We start from the raw sequence: 16,024 nt of genomic DNA, 5'->3' as shown, positions 1-16,024 counted from the left end.
AAACAACTACTTCGGCATCCTCGCCTGAAGGGGTCGCTGTAGTCTTCTAAACTATTGTCCAGGTAAACGCATTCGAACAAGTTTAAAGAATCTGCAAACAGGTAGAGATAAATAGTGATCTAAAAAGCTGCACTTCGTGATGGAAAATGAACAATGCGACAATTTAAGCATCGTGACGGAGAAGAGATAAAAAAAGGTAATTCTTTAATGTTTTATTTTATAATGTGGAAGCAGTGGGAGTAATGTGACGTGGACGGATTCCACGTCTCGTGAAGCGAACTGGTGCATCCAGCCTGACAGGTGTTCGTGACGGACAAGTTCTTTATCGCTTTAGAAAACACTAAAAAGAAAACTTGCATTTCGCTGATTGTTTCTTTTTTTTTTTCACCCGATCTTATCATAAGCGTTTGCGTGATATGCGTTTTGCACGCACACTCGGCGGACACTTCATCAGGTACACGTTTGTACAAGAAATGGAGTAAAACGTTTCTTTACGAGGATTATAATGATCAGTTTTGATTGACACCATCGGAGAAGTATTCATTTAACTTTAGATTTGTGTTTGCAGTGGAAGCTTCGAAGTTTGAGGTATAGTTTTAGAAATACCTGACAGCTGGTTGCATTGTTTCTCTCTTTTAATATCTTTATTTAGAGTAAAAATATGCGAAATGTGTATTAATGAGACTATATTAGCATTTCAATTAAAATTTAAAAACTAAAACAGTTCAGATTAGACATGTAGGAAAATAATTTTTAGACGTTCATACCTAATTTTTGTATTTAAAATTATTCAGATTGTTTTCTTTTCTGAAATGATGAATTTGGGGTTTTCATTACCTGTAAAAAAATAATGAAACATTATACACTTGTAAATCCAGATGTCACTTTTAAATTAAACTTTTTTCTGCTCTTGTTTTCCTAGTTTCTTCATGTGAAGCCAATCAGGAAGTCCACCATGAGGAAGACCAAGCAGATCAATGTCAAGCAGACCCTCGCTCTGGCGAGAGCCTTTCACTTCCTGTACTCCTGCGCCAAATCCTGCCTGCTCCCCTTCCTCACACTCTACTTCAGAGACCTGGGCCTCGCTCCTGAGATGGTCGGCATCATCATGGGCACCAAGCACATCATATCACTGCTGTGGCAGCCTCTCTCCAGCCTCCTCGCCAAGATGTACAACAAGAGGCGAGCGGTGATTCACGGCTCTGTGGTGTGTTCAGCCGCCGTGGCGCTAGTCCTGCTTCTTTTTCCACCTGCTAATTTGCAAACTCATAACATCTGTAATGACTCAAATCTGAGAAGCACTCCATCCCCCAGAGAGCCTCAACTAAAAATCAGCACTGATCCATCCTCCTGGTCAACAATCCCATTTCCTGCAAACAAAACAGATGTTGCAGAAGACAGAACTTCACAACTTCCTGTGGAAACAACAAACAATACAGAGGAACCAAAGAACTTAGTGAGGAAGAAGAAACACAAACGGGAGGCAGAGGAAGGTCAATTAGATTTCCTATCCAGCCTGAAGGTGATGGATGTTCAACACCAACTGTTCTTCCTGGTACTTATCACAGTGTCCATATGGGAACTGATGGCGGCTCCTCTGGAGTGGACAGCAGACGACGGCTTGCACGATTATCTGGATTTTGCCGACGCTTCCGATCGCTACAGCAGCACCGGTTTGTGGCCTTTACTCGGAGCCGCGTGCGGGGTCGGAGGAGCGGGATTCCTCGTCAGCCGGTTAAACTGTTCAATCCTCGGCGGCACGTCCAAAACCGCCGTGCACTTTTTCTGCTACGCCGGGGTGTCGGCGCTGGCCTTACCCATCGCGGCGTTCCTCCCTCTTTACCTGAACAAGCAGCAAAGCAAAGTTAACCGACCCCTCAAAGCCATCCAGCTGGTTCGCGGCTCCCAGCGTGCAGTACTCTGCGCCGCCACCGCCCTGATAATGGGGGCGACCCGATCAACTGTGGACAACTTCCTTTTATGGCAGATGCGAGATCACGACAGCACCGAGCTGCACATGGGGGTGTCCCTCAGCCTCGCGTTACTCTCACAGGCCGCCTTCCCTCTCCTGGCTGCCCGACTGACTCGACTGCTCGGCTCAGGGAGAGTTCTGGCGCTAGGTGCAGCTGCTCTTGGATTACAATGTTTGTATTATTCATTCCTATGGGGACCTTGGGCTGTGCTACCTGCTCAGCTTTTCAGCTGCTTTAGCTGCGGAGCCTTCTGGTGGGCCGTCAAAGTCCACAGCAACGATATCGCCACGCCGGGGATGGAGCGTAGCATAAAGAGACTCTACAATATCTTGTCTTTAGATTTTGGGGGTGCATTAGGAAGTTTTGCAGGAGGGTTCGTGGTACGCTGGTGTGGACTGGACTGGCTCTTCAGAGGGGCGGCCGTGGTTGTGATACTGTGGTGCGTTTGCTTGCCTCTGCTCCAGTGGAACGCCCCCCGCCAGTATAGGATCAATTATTCTCGTCTTCTGGCAGCAGATGCTAGCGAGGCGAGTGACTCGGAGTCAGAGGAAGAAAGAGACTGGCTGGATAAAGCTATGGAAGATGACGGGAGCAAGAAGCGTAATTATGGAAGGACACTAAAGCCCTAAACTCAACCGTGAGATAATAAAGCAAACACTCGAGTGTTAAGTTTCAACACAAAGTGAATAATGCAGAACAATGTTGCCCGGTTTGGACACAATAAATAATAATAAATAAATAAATCATGGAATTTAAGACAATCATAAGATATTGTCCCAGTCGTCAGGTATATTTTACTCTAAATTAGCAAAGTTCCCAAATTCCACTGTGGATCACAGACAACCTTTATTTGTGTCTAAATGTAACCCTTTAACATATGCAAACATATTTCTTTAACACTAATACTTTTTTATTCCGTTGGCCAAACAGTTTTTCAGTGACTAACATAAAATAGCTTACAAAAAAAAATTATGCTAAATATGTGAATACCAAAGCCAGGAATATTTCTATATCTTTATTTCAGGATCACCCCAAAAAATATTCCACTTAGATCTAAATTCAGTCATTTTTCCTCCCTTGCTTTTGTTATTTTATGGAGTAGAGTCATAAACTGTTGTCATACATTTACACAAGCCGCTCATCTTTCAGCAAACATCTCGCAGGACTACGAGAGGCGAGGAAGGCTCAAGAGCAAATCCACTCCATAAAAATGCAAATACAGGACGTGTGCACAAGGCGAGGTTCGGCTTCCGTGGTATCTTCTCCTGTCACACCCACTTGGCACCTAATCTGTTTAATTCCTGGTGTTGTTGGAATGAGGTGACTTTTCTCGATATGTAAGTCTGTACAGTAATTGTGTTGAACAGTAAATTGCTTTATTCAAATATTTTCTTTGCTACAAATGAACTCTCTAAGGATATCAATAGATGCAGCTTTGACTGAACATATGGCCAACCCCCCCCCCCCCTCAAGAGCCTAATTTGTGAAATCAACTCATCCATATTATGTTGTTTACCAGCGGAACTCAATCAGGTAATTCTGATGAGAGAGCCGCCCCCATCCAGCTAATGCCTTTGTGGTTAGAGCTCAGTTGACTATTAAAACAGCAGGTGTCTCACCATTCTTGTCTTTTTTTTTTTTTTCTCTCCTCGCCAAAGTGAAATGGCACAGTGAATGATTGAATGTTGATCACATTCACCGAGGCACCTGTTTGCACACTATTATTTAGATGAGGCCTTTTCTGAATAACAGAAGTACTCATCTCCTGAAAACTGAAATTATATTTCTTCCATGAACTGGAATAATGTATTCCTAAATTTATATGCGCTTATCTCGGCTGTTCTTGCATTCGTTTATTTTATTTACTTTTTTCTAATGCATTTATTTTTTGAGATATTTATTTTAGCTAAATCTAGCTCTTAGTTCATAAATATTACTCAATCTATATTGCTATAAATAAAACCTGGTGCTAGAGATAAATCAGGGCAGATTAATTCACTATATATATTTATTTAATGTTTTATAGACAGGTTTGGTCCCCATTGAAGACCTAAGTGCTACCTCTGGATAATTTAGCACTGAATTATTCTGTTCAAGTCATAAAATATTAGTTTTAATTCATTGATAGTTGCTATACATATCCTACTGGTGGCCTGTCATTACATGTATGTGTCGCTAGGGGCGTTGCTGAGTGGTCCTGTCAGATCCGTCAGTGTTAGGAGGTTCAGCATCCACGCGCAGCTCTCTCTGTGTTCTCTCTGGTGAAACATCAGTGCCTCATAGGACTGTTGGGGAGGAACATGGAATAAGAGACATCTTCTGAACGAGACGGCTTTTTGGACCAGGCGCAAATGGATGAAGCAAATGAGAAATCTGGTGAGCTTCTGCTTCTTTGAAAAAAAGATTTTTTTTTTTTTTAATGCTCGTTCTGTGTGTTGTGGTCAAAACAAGACATTTTTAAATATGATCATTTGGAGTCCACATCACAACTCATGCAGGTTCTTAAAAGTCTAACCCATTTAGAAAATTGTTTTATTCTGACTTTTTCCAGCCATAAAAAAAAAATCAAGCATTAGCTTCAAAAGTCCTCATGTTATTTGTTTTGTATACCACATATCATATTAATAATTATGATTTGTTTATTTTGTGACCATAATGTAGGAATTATTGACTATTTATATTTTGACAGTATAGTCCAATGATTTGATGTTGACACTTAGCTAGTTATATTTTTTTAAACAACGAAAAACCTTTATTAGATTCCATTTATTGTCCAGTATCAGTTGTTTTGCATAAATCCACTTATATCTATTCATTATAATAAGAACACCTGCATGCAAGGTGACATTTTCCATCCAGATAATCCACATGCATTTCAGAGATGAAAATGATTAAAAGTGACAGGCTGCGCAACACCAGGAGAAAGTTATAAATTGGTGAATCATTAGAGAAAAATGATAGAACCAGAAGGAGCAATTCCACATTACTTTACCCGTCCAATTCCCAAACTGGTCATTTTTGTCCATTGACTGAATTAAATTGCGGAAGCACTGCATAAATGTCCTGGTGGGTTGTATAGTTGTGGCATCAACCGTGACTCACTGCCTGAGAGTGTGAATGTCTTTTCAGCCAAGCACAGGTAATTAAAAGTAAATCTCAGCTCTACTGGGTGACTCATCGTTACTGGTGAGCAGGAGAGGAGGCATGTTGTAAGCGGGGTGGGGGTGCAAGAGGTGAGGGGGGTGCGATTGCAGTTAATCAGTGTCACCGAAATTATGGCTTCGATTAACATATGAACTCAAACCTGGAGGATCCGTGCATAAAACACTTTCATTTGTCTATTATATTTTAAATATTCTATCATATTATCAGAATCAACCCATACTCTCAATATAGACAATTTCAGAGCCAATAAAAAAAAAGATATTAAAAATTTAGGCTCATTGAAAACTCTAAAATTGTCCATAAAATTGTGCCTTGCAACTAAACTGTTGTTGTTTAGTTAGGCTAGCAATTTCCATGCTACAACAAGCTAATTGACTTAGCCAGAGTGCAATTAGCGGAGACTGCAGCGTTTCATTACGAACATGATTACAGTTCGTTTATTTCTTTAAATTGGACGTATTGTGGAAAAAATGAATTTTTAATGGCTAGTATTCAAATAGTTGGGGCTCAGGAGTGCCAGCTCACCCTGTTTAATATTAAAATAAACAACCAAGTAAGGCTTATTTGCATATTTCTGAAAATGTGTCTGGACAAGCTGTTCTTCACTTATGTTATTTTAAATAAAACTTGCCCATTATTTGATAACCAGACACCACTGGGGTCAAACCTGCAGCCCGGGGGCCATTTGCGGTCAGAAGGATGATATTTTGCGGTCCCCTGCTTGAGGTTAAGTTCAATATTACTTTTTTTTTTTTTTGTCATGCCGTTGCCCTGGGTACTTATGAGCTACCATGACTCAAGCACTTGAGACCTTTCAGCAAAACAGATCTCTAAAGTGCCACCAAATAGAGAAATAGTTATTCTCTCATACTTTCCACCCCTGGTTGTCATGGCAACAAAATCTACTCGCATTGTTTTTTCTGTGTGATTTTTCGACATCATACAAAATATGAATCTAACAAATATAGTCTTGTTACTCTTTGTTCAGAAGATGTCATCTCCATGGCCGATTCATCGGTCACACTCGAGGACATCGAAGGGGAGCTGCTCAAAATCGAGCGACTACGAAACGTCCTCGTGCGAAGAGAATCAGAGCTGAGATACATGTAAGATGTATTATTATGTTTTTATCAATAAACAATATGGTTTATTGGTGGACGAGCAGGCTTGAGATTTCTGAAATCTCCCTCAGGAGAACCTGTCATGATGTGAAAAGTGTGTGGACAGCCCACACGATCTAACCCAGAGCACAAACTTTTTTTTGTTCCGCTTTTCAGTTTTACTTTTAATGATTTCACCAACTTTCTGCCAAGACCCTGCTCTGTTATTTACAGAATTTTAATGCTTTAGGAAATATTCTGAATAAGGCTAGACCACATAATAATTTAGAAGGTCACATCTTGTAATGGAATGTTTTTTTTTTCTCTATACAGGATGGATGACATCCAGTTGTGTAATGAAATTACAAGGCTGAAGCGAGAGCTGCAAAAACTGGTTTCCATCCCAGGTACTTCCTTTGAATGGAGGTGTTGTGAAAAAAAAAATATTACGTATATATTAGGAGGAAAACAAAATGGCGATCGGTGAATTTTCAAGGCTAATTAATCTTCATTTTTGAATGCAATGCTGGATGACGATTTCCACCTCTATTAAGTTTGTATGAATTCTAGAGCTATGAGGAAAGGTTGCTGTGGCAACTAAAAAGATCAGTACAGACTATAGTAGTGTTTAAAGTGAGAAAGAAAGAAAAAAGAAAAGAACAAGATAGCATCATCATCCTCAATAATTAAAAAAATAAATAAATAAAAAAAAAAACGTGGCTGTATATTTTTGGCAGCTTCAGCCAATCAGCATCTTAAAATGACACACACTGTTAAGTGGAAAGAAAAACAAATATTTAATTAAAAATAATTTATGAAAATTATTTATTAAAATTAAAAAAAAGCAAAAAGCTTATATTTACTATTTAATTCGTTTTGGTGTACTAACAGATAGAAAACATTCTATTCCAATAACCTTTCAGAACATCTATTTAATGAATAAACCAAAATGGGACGTGTGATGTTCTTAAATGTCAGCATCAAAAATGAGATGTGCATTGTGTGTGTCTGTGACTACTAAACAGACCAAGACAAATCCAAGGAGAATCGGACTAGGGAGGAGGAGCTTCTCCAGCAGATCAGCAAGTTGGTGGAGACCAGAGACTTCCTTGTAGATGATGTGGAATTCGAGCGGCTCAGGTTGATATCAAACTGTTACATCATCTTTCCGCTTCAAGGATCAAAAACAAATTTTCTTCACAGAGAAAGAGAAGAAGACATAGAAATGGCGGCATTCTTACAACCCAGATTTCAAAATATTTTGGGGAGCAAAGGTGAGCATCTCAGTGTCTTCAAATATATCATCTCAAACTAAATGACATTTTTTACAACCATGCCTTCTTTTTAAATTAGCTTCTCTGCAAGACCAGAAGATGCTGCCCAAATCTTCTCACCCACCAACATCTTTCATCACAAAAACTGGACTAACCTTACTGAAAGACTGCTGCGGCGTCACATGCTCCATCATGTAACACATTTGTGTGCATGCTTATAAATCTTTGGACAATGTTATATTAAATTGAAATATATGAATGTTTCATCACAAGCATGCTTTTGAGTATTGTCAGTGTTCACCACATAGTGAGAAGATGTTCTCACTCCTCAAGTAGGTGCAGTCCTAGATGACTCATACAGTGGGTGGTCTTAATGTGAAATGATTTGGTAAACATTCTTTTCATTTTATCCTGTGACAGAAATAAAAACAGTTCAGCATTGTTCACATGGCAACAAACTATGAACCAATGTGAGTTTTTTTTCTTTCTGGCCACTTCTTCTGACTTCAATCCTTGGCAGGCATTTGAAGGCCATCACATGTGGTTGCGGATGAACAGAGCCGTGCACAGCTAGCGGTCCCCACTGTATTTAATCTGAAGACTAATTAGTGGGCTGCATAGTGTGAATATATAGACACGTCAACCCACTCTAATTGGATGTTAGCGGGAAAAGCGGCTTGTCTTGCTGAGTTGGCTGAGACGTAAAGGAATCCCTGGAAATGTGACAATTAAATATTTTTCCTTAACAGCTTTGATTGTAGAGTGATGAAGTTTTGAAGGCGTCAAATCACAAAAAGTCCTACCAAGCATGTAAAGCTGCATTTTTATCCAGTAACTTTTTGTGGCATGGTTGACCTTTAACATATTCTGTATCAATTACAACAAATTACTTCGTCTTGCAAGCATCTATTGTCATAAACCAAGCACCATTGCTTCTGATAGTGTCAATAAAAATGTATATACAGGATTTATGTCTTCAGTCTCCATGGCAGCAGCAGATATTTCCTTTCGGGACATATTCATGTAGTACTAAAAACAGCCAGAGCGTGGCGCACTTTTACCGGGAGGTATAAGAGATGATTCGATGACGCTATCCCTTTAATTCGTGACGCAGCTCAACCGGTGGCCCACTTTGTGCTGCAAGCAGGCGGGGTGCAGAAACGAGCTCGGCCGCCTGGTGCGTACGGCTCGGCCCGGTTTGTCGGTACGCGCGATGGAGTTTTTACTCGGGAACCCGTACAGCACGCCAATCGGGCAGCGAATCGGTAAGATTGTTTTCCAGCCATTCATGCATGGTTTCAATGTAACCACCAAATGCTGACAACGCCCGGCATCTCTGTTAAGCATTTTTCGCGAATATTTACAATTATTTTGCTTTTTAAATGCAAACATTAAATACCGTACACTCGTGGTGTATAAAATTGCATGCTTTCAATAATAAATAAGCCTTTATTGAGACGAATAGGTAATGCTTGATTGACGTGTTTGCTAGCCAATGGGGAGGAAGAGGCGGGATCAAAAACATACCAAGTTGGAAATTGATTGGTCGAAACGTGGTTTATTTCCTGGTGACCTCAATCAGATGCAAATTGGCAAGCGTTTGTCTTGACCCATGCAAATTTAGTGCGTATTTTTAAAAAATATGTTAACATAATTATCTTTTTTACGTGTTGGGAAGTATTACTGGTCTGAAAGCTTTTTTCCAGTAACTTGAAGACGATTGAAAATGTATTTATTGTTGTCTATATTACTGCACATGTTTATTTTTTTATTATCTTTATAGTGTTGAACGCCCTTAAGTGTAATAAATAATTCTCTTTTTAGATATTTTTTAAATTTGCTCACTCTGCATTATTTCAACAATCGAGTATGTTTCAGCTCTTGTGTGAACTTTGTTGATGGTCTAAAAAAGTTGTAAGATGAAGGTAGCTCATTCCAATATTTTAAAAATGATTGGAATTAAATGAAAATGTCTCTTATGTGCATCAAATAAACAAAGACTTTTTTTAATAGATTTTTTTTACAGTGAAATTATATTTTATTACCTCTAATCTAAAATGTTCAATTCAATAGAATACACATTTACAACACACATCTGTCTGTTTTTTTTTTTTCTGACACAGAGATTGCAACCAGCTCAAGCTTGCCGTCAGAAGACTGGTCTCTCAACATGGAGATCTGCGACATGGTTAACGGCTCTGAGGAAGGGTGTGTTTGTTTTCCAGACTGCACACTTGTGTGTGTGTGTTATAATCAACAAGCTCAAGGTTGCATGTATCTAAAAGGTCAACACTCTCTAATTCCAGACCAAAAGATGCAGTCAGAGCCATAAAAAAAAGAATTGTGGGGAACAAGAACTTCAAGGAGGTCATGCTGGCACTCACCGTGAGTGTCTCGACACACCTCCGCCCTGTTATTGTATCTTTTGTTATGTGTAATCAGATATAAGATACAATTTTCTTGTTCAAGGTGCTGGAAACCTGTGTGAAAAACTGCGGCTACAGGTTTCACATTCTTGTAACGACAAGGGATTTCATCGAAGGGGTTCTAGTCCGTTCAATCATCCCGAGGAACAACCCTCCTCTGATCGTACACGATAGAGTACTCGGCATTATACAGGTCGGCATGGGCTGGATTAAAAAAAAACTATTTTTAATCTGTGGTCACATTCCATGGAATCTTGTATTGTTTTTATGTTCGTCATCTTATTAAGGCGTGGGCAGACGCATTCCGTAGCTCGCCAGACCTGACTGGTGTGGTGTCGGTGTATGAAGACCTGCGTAGGAAAGGCCTTGAGTTCCCGACGACGGAATTGGAAGGCTACCCATCAGCCCATGCCCCCAAAAGGGTACAACCGCTTTTTCCACAACTAACACATACTTTCATCTTTGGTCAACCTTTTTCTTTTCGGGTGCTTTCTGTGCCTGGCTTAGCAGACCTCGTCTCAGAACGGGCCTGCTGTTGCTACTGTCCCCGCTGCGCTGCTGTCCTCCAAACCCCTAATCCCACCTCAGACCCTTGAACTAAAACAGACACTAGACGCAAGTGATGCCTTCACTCCTAACCAGGTGATGCACTTTGGAGCTCTTAAAGGGATATTTCACGACTTTATTAACACCTCCCCTTTTGTGTTTCAAGCCAAAATAATTAATTGCTGTAGATAAACTTTTAATAATTAATGATCCAGGTGGGAGCACTAAAGGCAGAGTTGGGGGTGGTACGGAATAATCTCACAATGATGTCCGATATGATGAGTCAGCTGGATCCTGTCACCATAAAACAAGCTGCCATGGAGTTGCTGGAGGTACAAAAAAAATGACACTTTGTGGTATAATTGATTTTAGGACATCATATTGATTTGATTTGATTCTGCAAGAAAATCGTTTGTCGTTGCCCTTACCTGATCTCGCGCTTTATGCATGTGCTACATCTGCACCATCATGACCCCCCCCCCACCCACACATTTTTTTTTTTTTTGGATTGTGTCATTAGCAGTTATACACTGTATGTAAGGAAATGCAAGACAGGATAGTGAAGATTGTCCCCAGGCTAAGTGAGGAGAAGCTGATTGAAGAGTTGCTAGCAACCAATGATGAGATGAACACCGCTTTCTCGCGCTATCACAGGTAAACCACATTTGGTTTTTAATTGTATTTAAAAATTCAGCTATTAGCTTTTGTTGCTGTTTTTAGGTTTGAAAGACAATTAACAAATGGTCCAAACGCAACACAACAGGTATGTAATCTCGTCTCTACATTTTTTTATTTTTTTTAATTGTTGACAGCTCATATCTCTCTTTTTTTTATTTTTATTTTTTTTGTAGAGCCATTCCTATGTAAACCTAACAGACCTCAATATGAGCGAATCAGCGGCTGCATCAGTTTCCAACGGAGACTTACTCAGCCCATCAAAAGGGAACTCGTTGTCCACCCAGATGGCGGGGCTTAGTAAGTTCTGACTTTTTTTTAAGTATTTGAAGCTGATTTCAAAACATTTCTGCTGTTTTTTTAAACAGACACAAGGGAAGAAGATGAAGTTGATGCGTGTTTACTGAAAACAAATGGCTCAACGCAAAGAGGAAGGTACAGAAAATATGAACAATAATATGCTTTTTGGAAGTATTCTTACAAGTGTGGCAGCTCAAATTGAAGTGAATTTGGTTTCAGCGAGCATACAGACGTTGGACTGGATGGCCTTGCACAAGCTCAGGAAAACACCATGCAAAACGCTAAAGCGGTAAGTCAAGTTTTCATTGAAGGTTTGTTTTGCATTCGCTGTGGCTAACCCGACTCAAATTGCAAACTACCTAGTAATATTAGTGGTCAGGAAATAGATAGACATCACTTGATGCTATTCTGAAATGATTCTCTATCTGTGCAACGAAGGATCACAGCCCAGCCTCCTCTCACAGCTCCTCACCAAAGTTAGACTGGATGATTAAAAGGGGAATGGTGGGTCCATGTCCAAAATGTGCCTCATTCACATTTTTTTAGGTTTTGTTGTAGTGGTAGTTGTCATTGTCATGAGGTTGCAGTTTACTTTTGTTTTGGTTAGTGTTTTTTTTTTTTCAGCGCCTAAAAATGTTTGTTTTGCATGCTATTTAGAGTGTCAAAGATTTAGATGAGTGTTGGATTTTGATGTGGGTGCGCAAGGTTTGCTTTGGCCTGTCTTGTTTCATTGTCTTAGAATTTTTCTCCTCTTTGGGTCATGTTGGGATATTTATTTTGTGGGCTTTTTTTTTTGTCATTATTGCGTTTGATATATTTGTCTGTTTTCTTAGATTCCCGTCAAGCAGTCCAACGTCATGGAGGATATTGAGAAATGGCTGGAGTTGGATGATGATGTGGTGAGCAGTAGGATTAATTATTCAGATTAAATTGAAGGTTTTTGTATTTGCAACTTTCAATAACATGATTTATTTTCTGTTTGTGGCACAGTATGATGACTTTGAGGACTCTGATGGTGTCACAAGTGAAGGTGAGCAATCTTACAGCTGACTTGCTTTTCTATACAAAAACTAGTTTTAATTCTGGTTGTTTTCTTCGGAAGAATTTGACAAGTTCTTGGCACAAAGAGCAAAAGCGGCTGAGCGATTACCTTCAGTACGACAGTCTTCTCAGGACGCCAACCACTCCGAATCCTGAGCTGTAATTCAAGAAGCCACACACGCGTGCAACTCTCATAAAGTCCTTTAGCCATAAGGGACAGATGGAGATGTAATTTGGTTTTATGTATCAGAGGCACATTGGGCATGGAGGATTGCAATTTTTAATTTACTTTTTGTGCTTTACTGGGATTTTTAACTGGTAATAAGTGAATGAAGGCCAGAGGATTTTACTCGATGTAATTAAGTGGTGATAATGCAAAAATTTGCACAATTTCTATGGTTACATTCCTATTATTGAAGGAAACATGGAATATTGTTACTAAAACAACTTTTGCAATATAGATAACTTTATTGCTATGAAATCTTATTATTTGTGGCATTTCATGATGAGTTACAGATAATGTCTCGGTCAAAGTAGCAAACACTGCTAACTTATATGTAAGTCAAATGTTCATCAATTTCTCATCTGAAGATTTTAAAGCTTCTTTTAATGTTAATACCTGTATTGTTATTGGATGTAAAGGAAAAGTACTTTAGTTTTTTTTTTTTTTACTTGCATATTTCTTTGTCGAGATGTTTTATGTTTTAATGCAGAGTGCAATTAAATAACCAAACTACCAAGAGTACTATGTTTTTGTCGGTGCAATCACCACTGTGTTAATAACGGAAAATAGTGCATTCAGACTTTCATAATAATTATTTTTTGGAACTTATTCAATATATTAAAAAAGAGGTGTCTGAAAAATTGCCAGAACCGAAAACAAAATACGCAATCTGATTGGACAAACGTGTTTACTGTCATCTGATTGGCCCAAAATGTCACGCCCCTCTTCATGCTGCATCTGACAACTTCCGGTTACATTTGACAACAGCGATCGCATATTCACGATCATGTCTCTCGGCAAAGCTGGCTGGACTTTGTTAAACCCTCTCCGGGGGGGGTTTCGGCCCTCGAGCTTGGTCTTAAATCGGAGCTACGCGGCTGTTGCTGAAGCCAGAGCTGTATTAAATGGTGAACTCGAGTCGATTCGCGTAGCGGGGACGTGGAAAGCAGAGAGGATCATCACTTCCAAGCAGGGACCGCACATCAACGTGGACGGAAGCCGTGGCAGTCAGTGAAAACATTTTATATACATTATGCTCCTTGTTCTAGTAAAATATGAGTTGAATATTCTCCTTGAGGGATTATGGAAATCAATTCTTAAGTAAACTCAAGAAGACAGTTTTATTTGTTTTTGGTATCATTAATTTGTGTATTGTTTACATTATGAAGCGAGACTGTTTTGGTTCTGGTCCAACCTGTCTTATTTCTTTTTTTTTCCAACTTAGGCATTTTAAACTTCTGCGCCAACAACTATCTTGGACTATCCAGTCATCCAGAAGTGGTTCAAGCAGGGATTGATGCACTGAAAACGTATGGCGCTGGATTGAGCTCGGTCAGATTCATCTGCGGTACTCAGGTACAGTGTCCAAAAAAATGCACTTAAAAAGTCAAATGGTTTCAATTTGGATTAATAAATGTGATTTACAGGATTTGCACAAAAACCTAGAGCAAAAGTTGGCAGAGTTCCACGAGAGGGAGGACTGCATCCTCTATGCCAGTTGTTTTGATGCCAACGCTGGACTATTTGAGGTGGGTCATCTCCAAAAAGTCATACATGAAGTCACCCTGTTAGGTGAACTAAAGCATTTGAATCACTATGTTAGGTTCTACTTGGCCCAGATGATGCTGTGTTGTCGGATGAACTTAACCACGCCTCCATTATTGATGGTATCCGTCTGTGTCGTGCGAAAAGACTTCGCTACAAACACATGGACCTCAGTGATTTAGAAAACAAGCTCAAGGAATCTCAGGTGTGTGGGTGTCTTCTTGTTTGCACAGGTCTGAGATCTTCATGTACTTCATGTGCAGCATTTGTGCTTCTCAGTCATCTCGTATGCGGCTGGTGGTGACAGATGGGGTCTTCTCAATGGATGGAGATGTGGCTCCGTTAACGGGAATCTGTGATCTGGCTGATCAATACGGGGCTATGGTGTTCATCGATGAATGCCACGCTACTGGTTTCCTAGGTCCTCGTGGCAGGTGAGTAGAAAATTAAAAAAACACACACGCTTGAGGGTAGTTAGGAAGTTAAGGAAGCAGACTGGCCGGCTGTTTGTAAGTTCTGATGCAATTAGCTTATATTTTAAGTTCATGTTATGTTTATTTCCAGAGGAACCGACGAGCTGTTGGGAGAGATGGACCGAGTTCATATCATAAACTCCACTCTGGGAAAAGCACTGGGAGGTGCAGCTGGTGCGTTTTTACTCATCAATATTTAAATCAAAATGGAAGTTCATTATTAGATTTCAAAACGGGCGTAGTTGTAATACGGAAAAGGATGTTTTCCATCTCATCAGGTGGCTACACAGTGGGACCAAAGCCCCTCATTGATCTACTGAGGCAGCGGTCTCGACCTTACCTCTTCTCCAACTCCCTCCCTCCACCTGTGGTGGGCTGCGCCACGCGGGCTGTGGAGCTGCTGCTCGCCTCCGATGAGATTGCACAAAGCATGACCGCCAAAACCATGAGGTAGCTATTTTATTGGCTAGTCTTCATTGTCAGCAAAACAAAAACATGCTCTCTATGCTATAGGTTTCGAAACAAGATGACGCAGGCTGGCTTCACCATCTCGGGATCTGCTCACCCGATCTGTCCAGTGATGCTGGGTGATGCACGGCTTGCCTCTCTAATGGCAGATGACATGTTGAAGCTAGGTGAGGTATAAATTAAATCTGAAAAGTAACTTTTTCAAATCAGTCAACTTGACTTTCTCCTCCACAGGGGTGTATGTGATTGGATTTTCCTTCCCAGTCGTACCAAAAGGCAAAGCCAGAATCCGTGTTCAGATTTCAGCCGCGCACACTGACGAAGACATCGATCACTGCGTCGACGCTTTTATTCAAACGGGCAGAAAGCATGGAGTTATTTCCTGAGAGAACATCGAAGAAATGACTTCTCAGAGAGCCAAACAATCAGGTGCTACTTCAGATATCGTTGCCTTTTTCGTATGACGAATGATGGTGTTGATTTATATCTGGCAACGTTATGTATGATGGGTTTGACTGCCTAAGAGTGAAATAAAGTAAAAGAATGTTTCAAACCTGTCATTTAATCTTTGGTTTTAAGCTTTATTACTGGCCTACGGTTTAAAAACTAGTTTGTATACGAGGCAAGTGAAAATAATCAAAATAAGGCATTACAGGGGAAATCTGCGTTTTATCAATTGAATCACTTTTATTGCAAAAAGTCCCCAAACAAACCATTAAATGGCTAATTTTGTTGGTGGCCTGAGTGCTGAGTTATTTGAAAAGTTGCTGAATCTAACTTTAATGCAAGGGAGTAGCCAGATTTGCGTCACCACT

The 16,024-nt window shown here is 40.1% G+C and overlaps 4 protein-coding genes across 12 annotated transcripts; all 4 read left to right on the top strand.

The window, feature by feature from the left end:
- The first annotated feature begins 41 nt into the window (after positions 1–41).
- Positions 42–3,594, top strand: mfsd6l (major facilitator superfamily domain containing 6-like). Of its 3 annotated transcripts, none has more exons than XM_049746047.1 (2): positions 42–196; positions 923–3,594. In XM_049746047.1, the coding sequence occupies exon 2, from the start codon at positions 956–958 to the stop codon at positions 2,600–2,602; it is 1,647 nt and encodes a 548-aa protein (XP_049602004.1). In that variant the 5' UTR covers positions 42–196; positions 923–955; the 3' UTR covers positions 2,603–3,594. The 3 variants fall into 3 exon arrangements, with proteins under 3 accessions (XP_049602004.1, XP_049602006.1, XP_049602007.1); XM_049746049.2 differs by lacking the exon at positions 42–196 and adding an exon at positions 279–454; XM_049746050.1 differs by lacking the exon at positions 42–196 and adding an exon at positions 444–588.
- A 395-nt stretch (positions 3,595–3,989) lies between these two features.
- zgc:171844 (uncharacterized protein LOC100151763 homolog) lies at positions 3,990–8,479 on the top strand. Of its 2 annotated transcripts, none has more exons than XM_049746139.2 (6): positions 3,990–4,349; positions 6,130–6,244; positions 6,572–6,645; positions 7,264–7,378; positions 7,442–7,512; positions 7,592–8,479. In XM_049746139.2, the coding sequence occupies exons 1-6, from the start codon at positions 4,325–4,327 to the stop codon at positions 7,708–7,710; spliced, it is 519 nt and encodes a 172-aa protein (XP_049602096.1). In that variant the 5' UTR covers positions 3,990–4,324; the 3' UTR covers positions 7,711–8,479. The 2 variants fall into 2 exon arrangements, with proteins under 2 accessions (XP_049602096.1, XP_049602095.1); XM_049746138.2 differs by having other exon boundaries at positions 3,997–4,349; positions 6,127–6,244.
- A 129-nt stretch (positions 8,480–8,608) lies between these two features.
- tom1 (target of myb1 membrane trafficking protein) lies at positions 8,609–13,242 on the top strand. 6 transcript variants are annotated; one of them, XM_049746065.1, is made up of 16 exons: positions 8,609–8,777; positions 9,636–9,720; positions 9,819–9,897; positions 9,982–10,131; positions 10,226–10,360; positions 10,449–10,580; positions 10,700–10,816; positions 11,005–11,138; positions 11,205–11,247; positions 11,336–11,459; positions 11,528–11,594; positions 11,679–11,748; positions 11,898–11,963; positions 12,293–12,358; positions 12,450–12,489; positions 12,562–13,242. In XM_049746065.1, exons 1-16 carry the CDS (start codon positions 8,726–8,728, stop codon positions 12,654–12,656), a joined length of 1,455 nt encoding a protein of 484 aa, XP_049602022.1. In that variant the 5' UTR covers positions 8,609–8,725; the 3' UTR covers positions 12,657–13,242. The 6 variants fall into 6 exon arrangements, with proteins under 6 accessions (XP_049602022.1, XP_049602023.1, XP_049602021.1 ...); XM_049746066.1 differs by having other exon boundaries at positions 10,446–10,580; positions 11,008–11,138; XM_049746064.1 differs by having other exon boundaries at positions 10,446–10,580.
- Positions 13,243–13,458: 216 nt separating this feature from the next.
- On the top strand, positions 13,459–15,762 carry gcat (glycine C-acetyltransferase). Its single transcript, XM_049746083.2, has 9 exons — positions 13,459–13,730; positions 13,949–14,079; positions 14,151–14,252; positions 14,327–14,473; positions 14,548–14,702; positions 14,833–14,915; positions 15,020–15,191; positions 15,255–15,376; positions 15,444–15,762. The coding sequence occupies exons 1-9, from the start codon at positions 13,511–13,513 to the stop codon at positions 15,593–15,595; spliced, it is 1,284 nt and encodes a 427-aa protein (XP_049602040.1). The 5' UTR covers positions 13,459–13,510; the 3' UTR covers positions 15,596–15,762.
- Positions 15,763–16,024: the final 262 nt, after the last annotated feature.

This window comes from Syngnathus scovelli, chromosome 16 (genome assembly GCF_024217435.2).
Source record: "Syngnathus scovelli strain Florida chromosome 16, RoL_Ssco_1.2, whole genome shotgun sequence".
Lineage (NCBI taxonomy): Eukaryota > Metazoa > Chordata > Actinopteri > Syngnathiformes > Syngnathidae > Syngnathus > Syngnathus scovelli.
This window is presented reverse-complemented; position numbering and strand designations above follow the sequence as displayed.

Bases quoted from the DNA above. Each gene is read 5' to 3' on its own strand.
- mfsd6l (XM_049746047.1), top strand. From the start codon at position 956: ATGAGGAAGACCAAGCAGATCAATGTCAAGCAGACCCTCGCTCTGGCG.
- zgc:171844 (XM_049746138.2), top strand. From the start codon at position 4,325: ATGGATGAAGCAAATGAGAAATCTG. The intron at 4,350-6,126 runs GTGAGCTTCTGC...CTCTTTGTTCAG, and splicing joins TGAAGCAAATGAGAAATCTG to AAGATGTCATCTCCATGGCC. The intron at 6,245-6,571 runs GTAAGATGTATT...TTCTCTATACAG, and splicing joins GAATCAGAGCTGAGATACAT to GATGGATGACATCCAGTTGT.
- tom1 (XM_049746064.1), top strand. From the start codon at position 8,726: ATGGAGTTTTTACTCGGGAACCCGTACAGCACGCCAATCGGGCAGCGA. The intron at 8,778-9,635 runs GTAAGATTGTTT...TTTCTGACACAG, and splicing joins GCCAATCGGGCAGCGAATCG to AGATTGCAACCAGCTCAAGC. The intron at 11,749-11,897 runs GTAAGTCAAGTT...TGTGCAACGAAG, and splicing joins CCATGCAAAACGCTAAAGCG to GATCACAGCCCAGCCTCCTC.
- gcat (XM_049746083.2), top strand. From the start codon at position 13,511: ATGTCTCTCGGCAAAGCTGGCTGGACTTTGTTAAACCCTCTCCGGGGG. The intron at 13,731-13,948 runs GTCAGTGAAAAC...TTTCCAACTTAG, and splicing joins CGTGGACGGAAGCCGTGGCA to GCATTTTAAACTTCTGCGCC. The intron at 14,703-14,832 runs GTGAGTAGAAAA...GTTTATTTCCAG, and splicing joins TTCCTAGGTCCTCGTGGCAG to AGGAACCGACGAGCTGTTGG.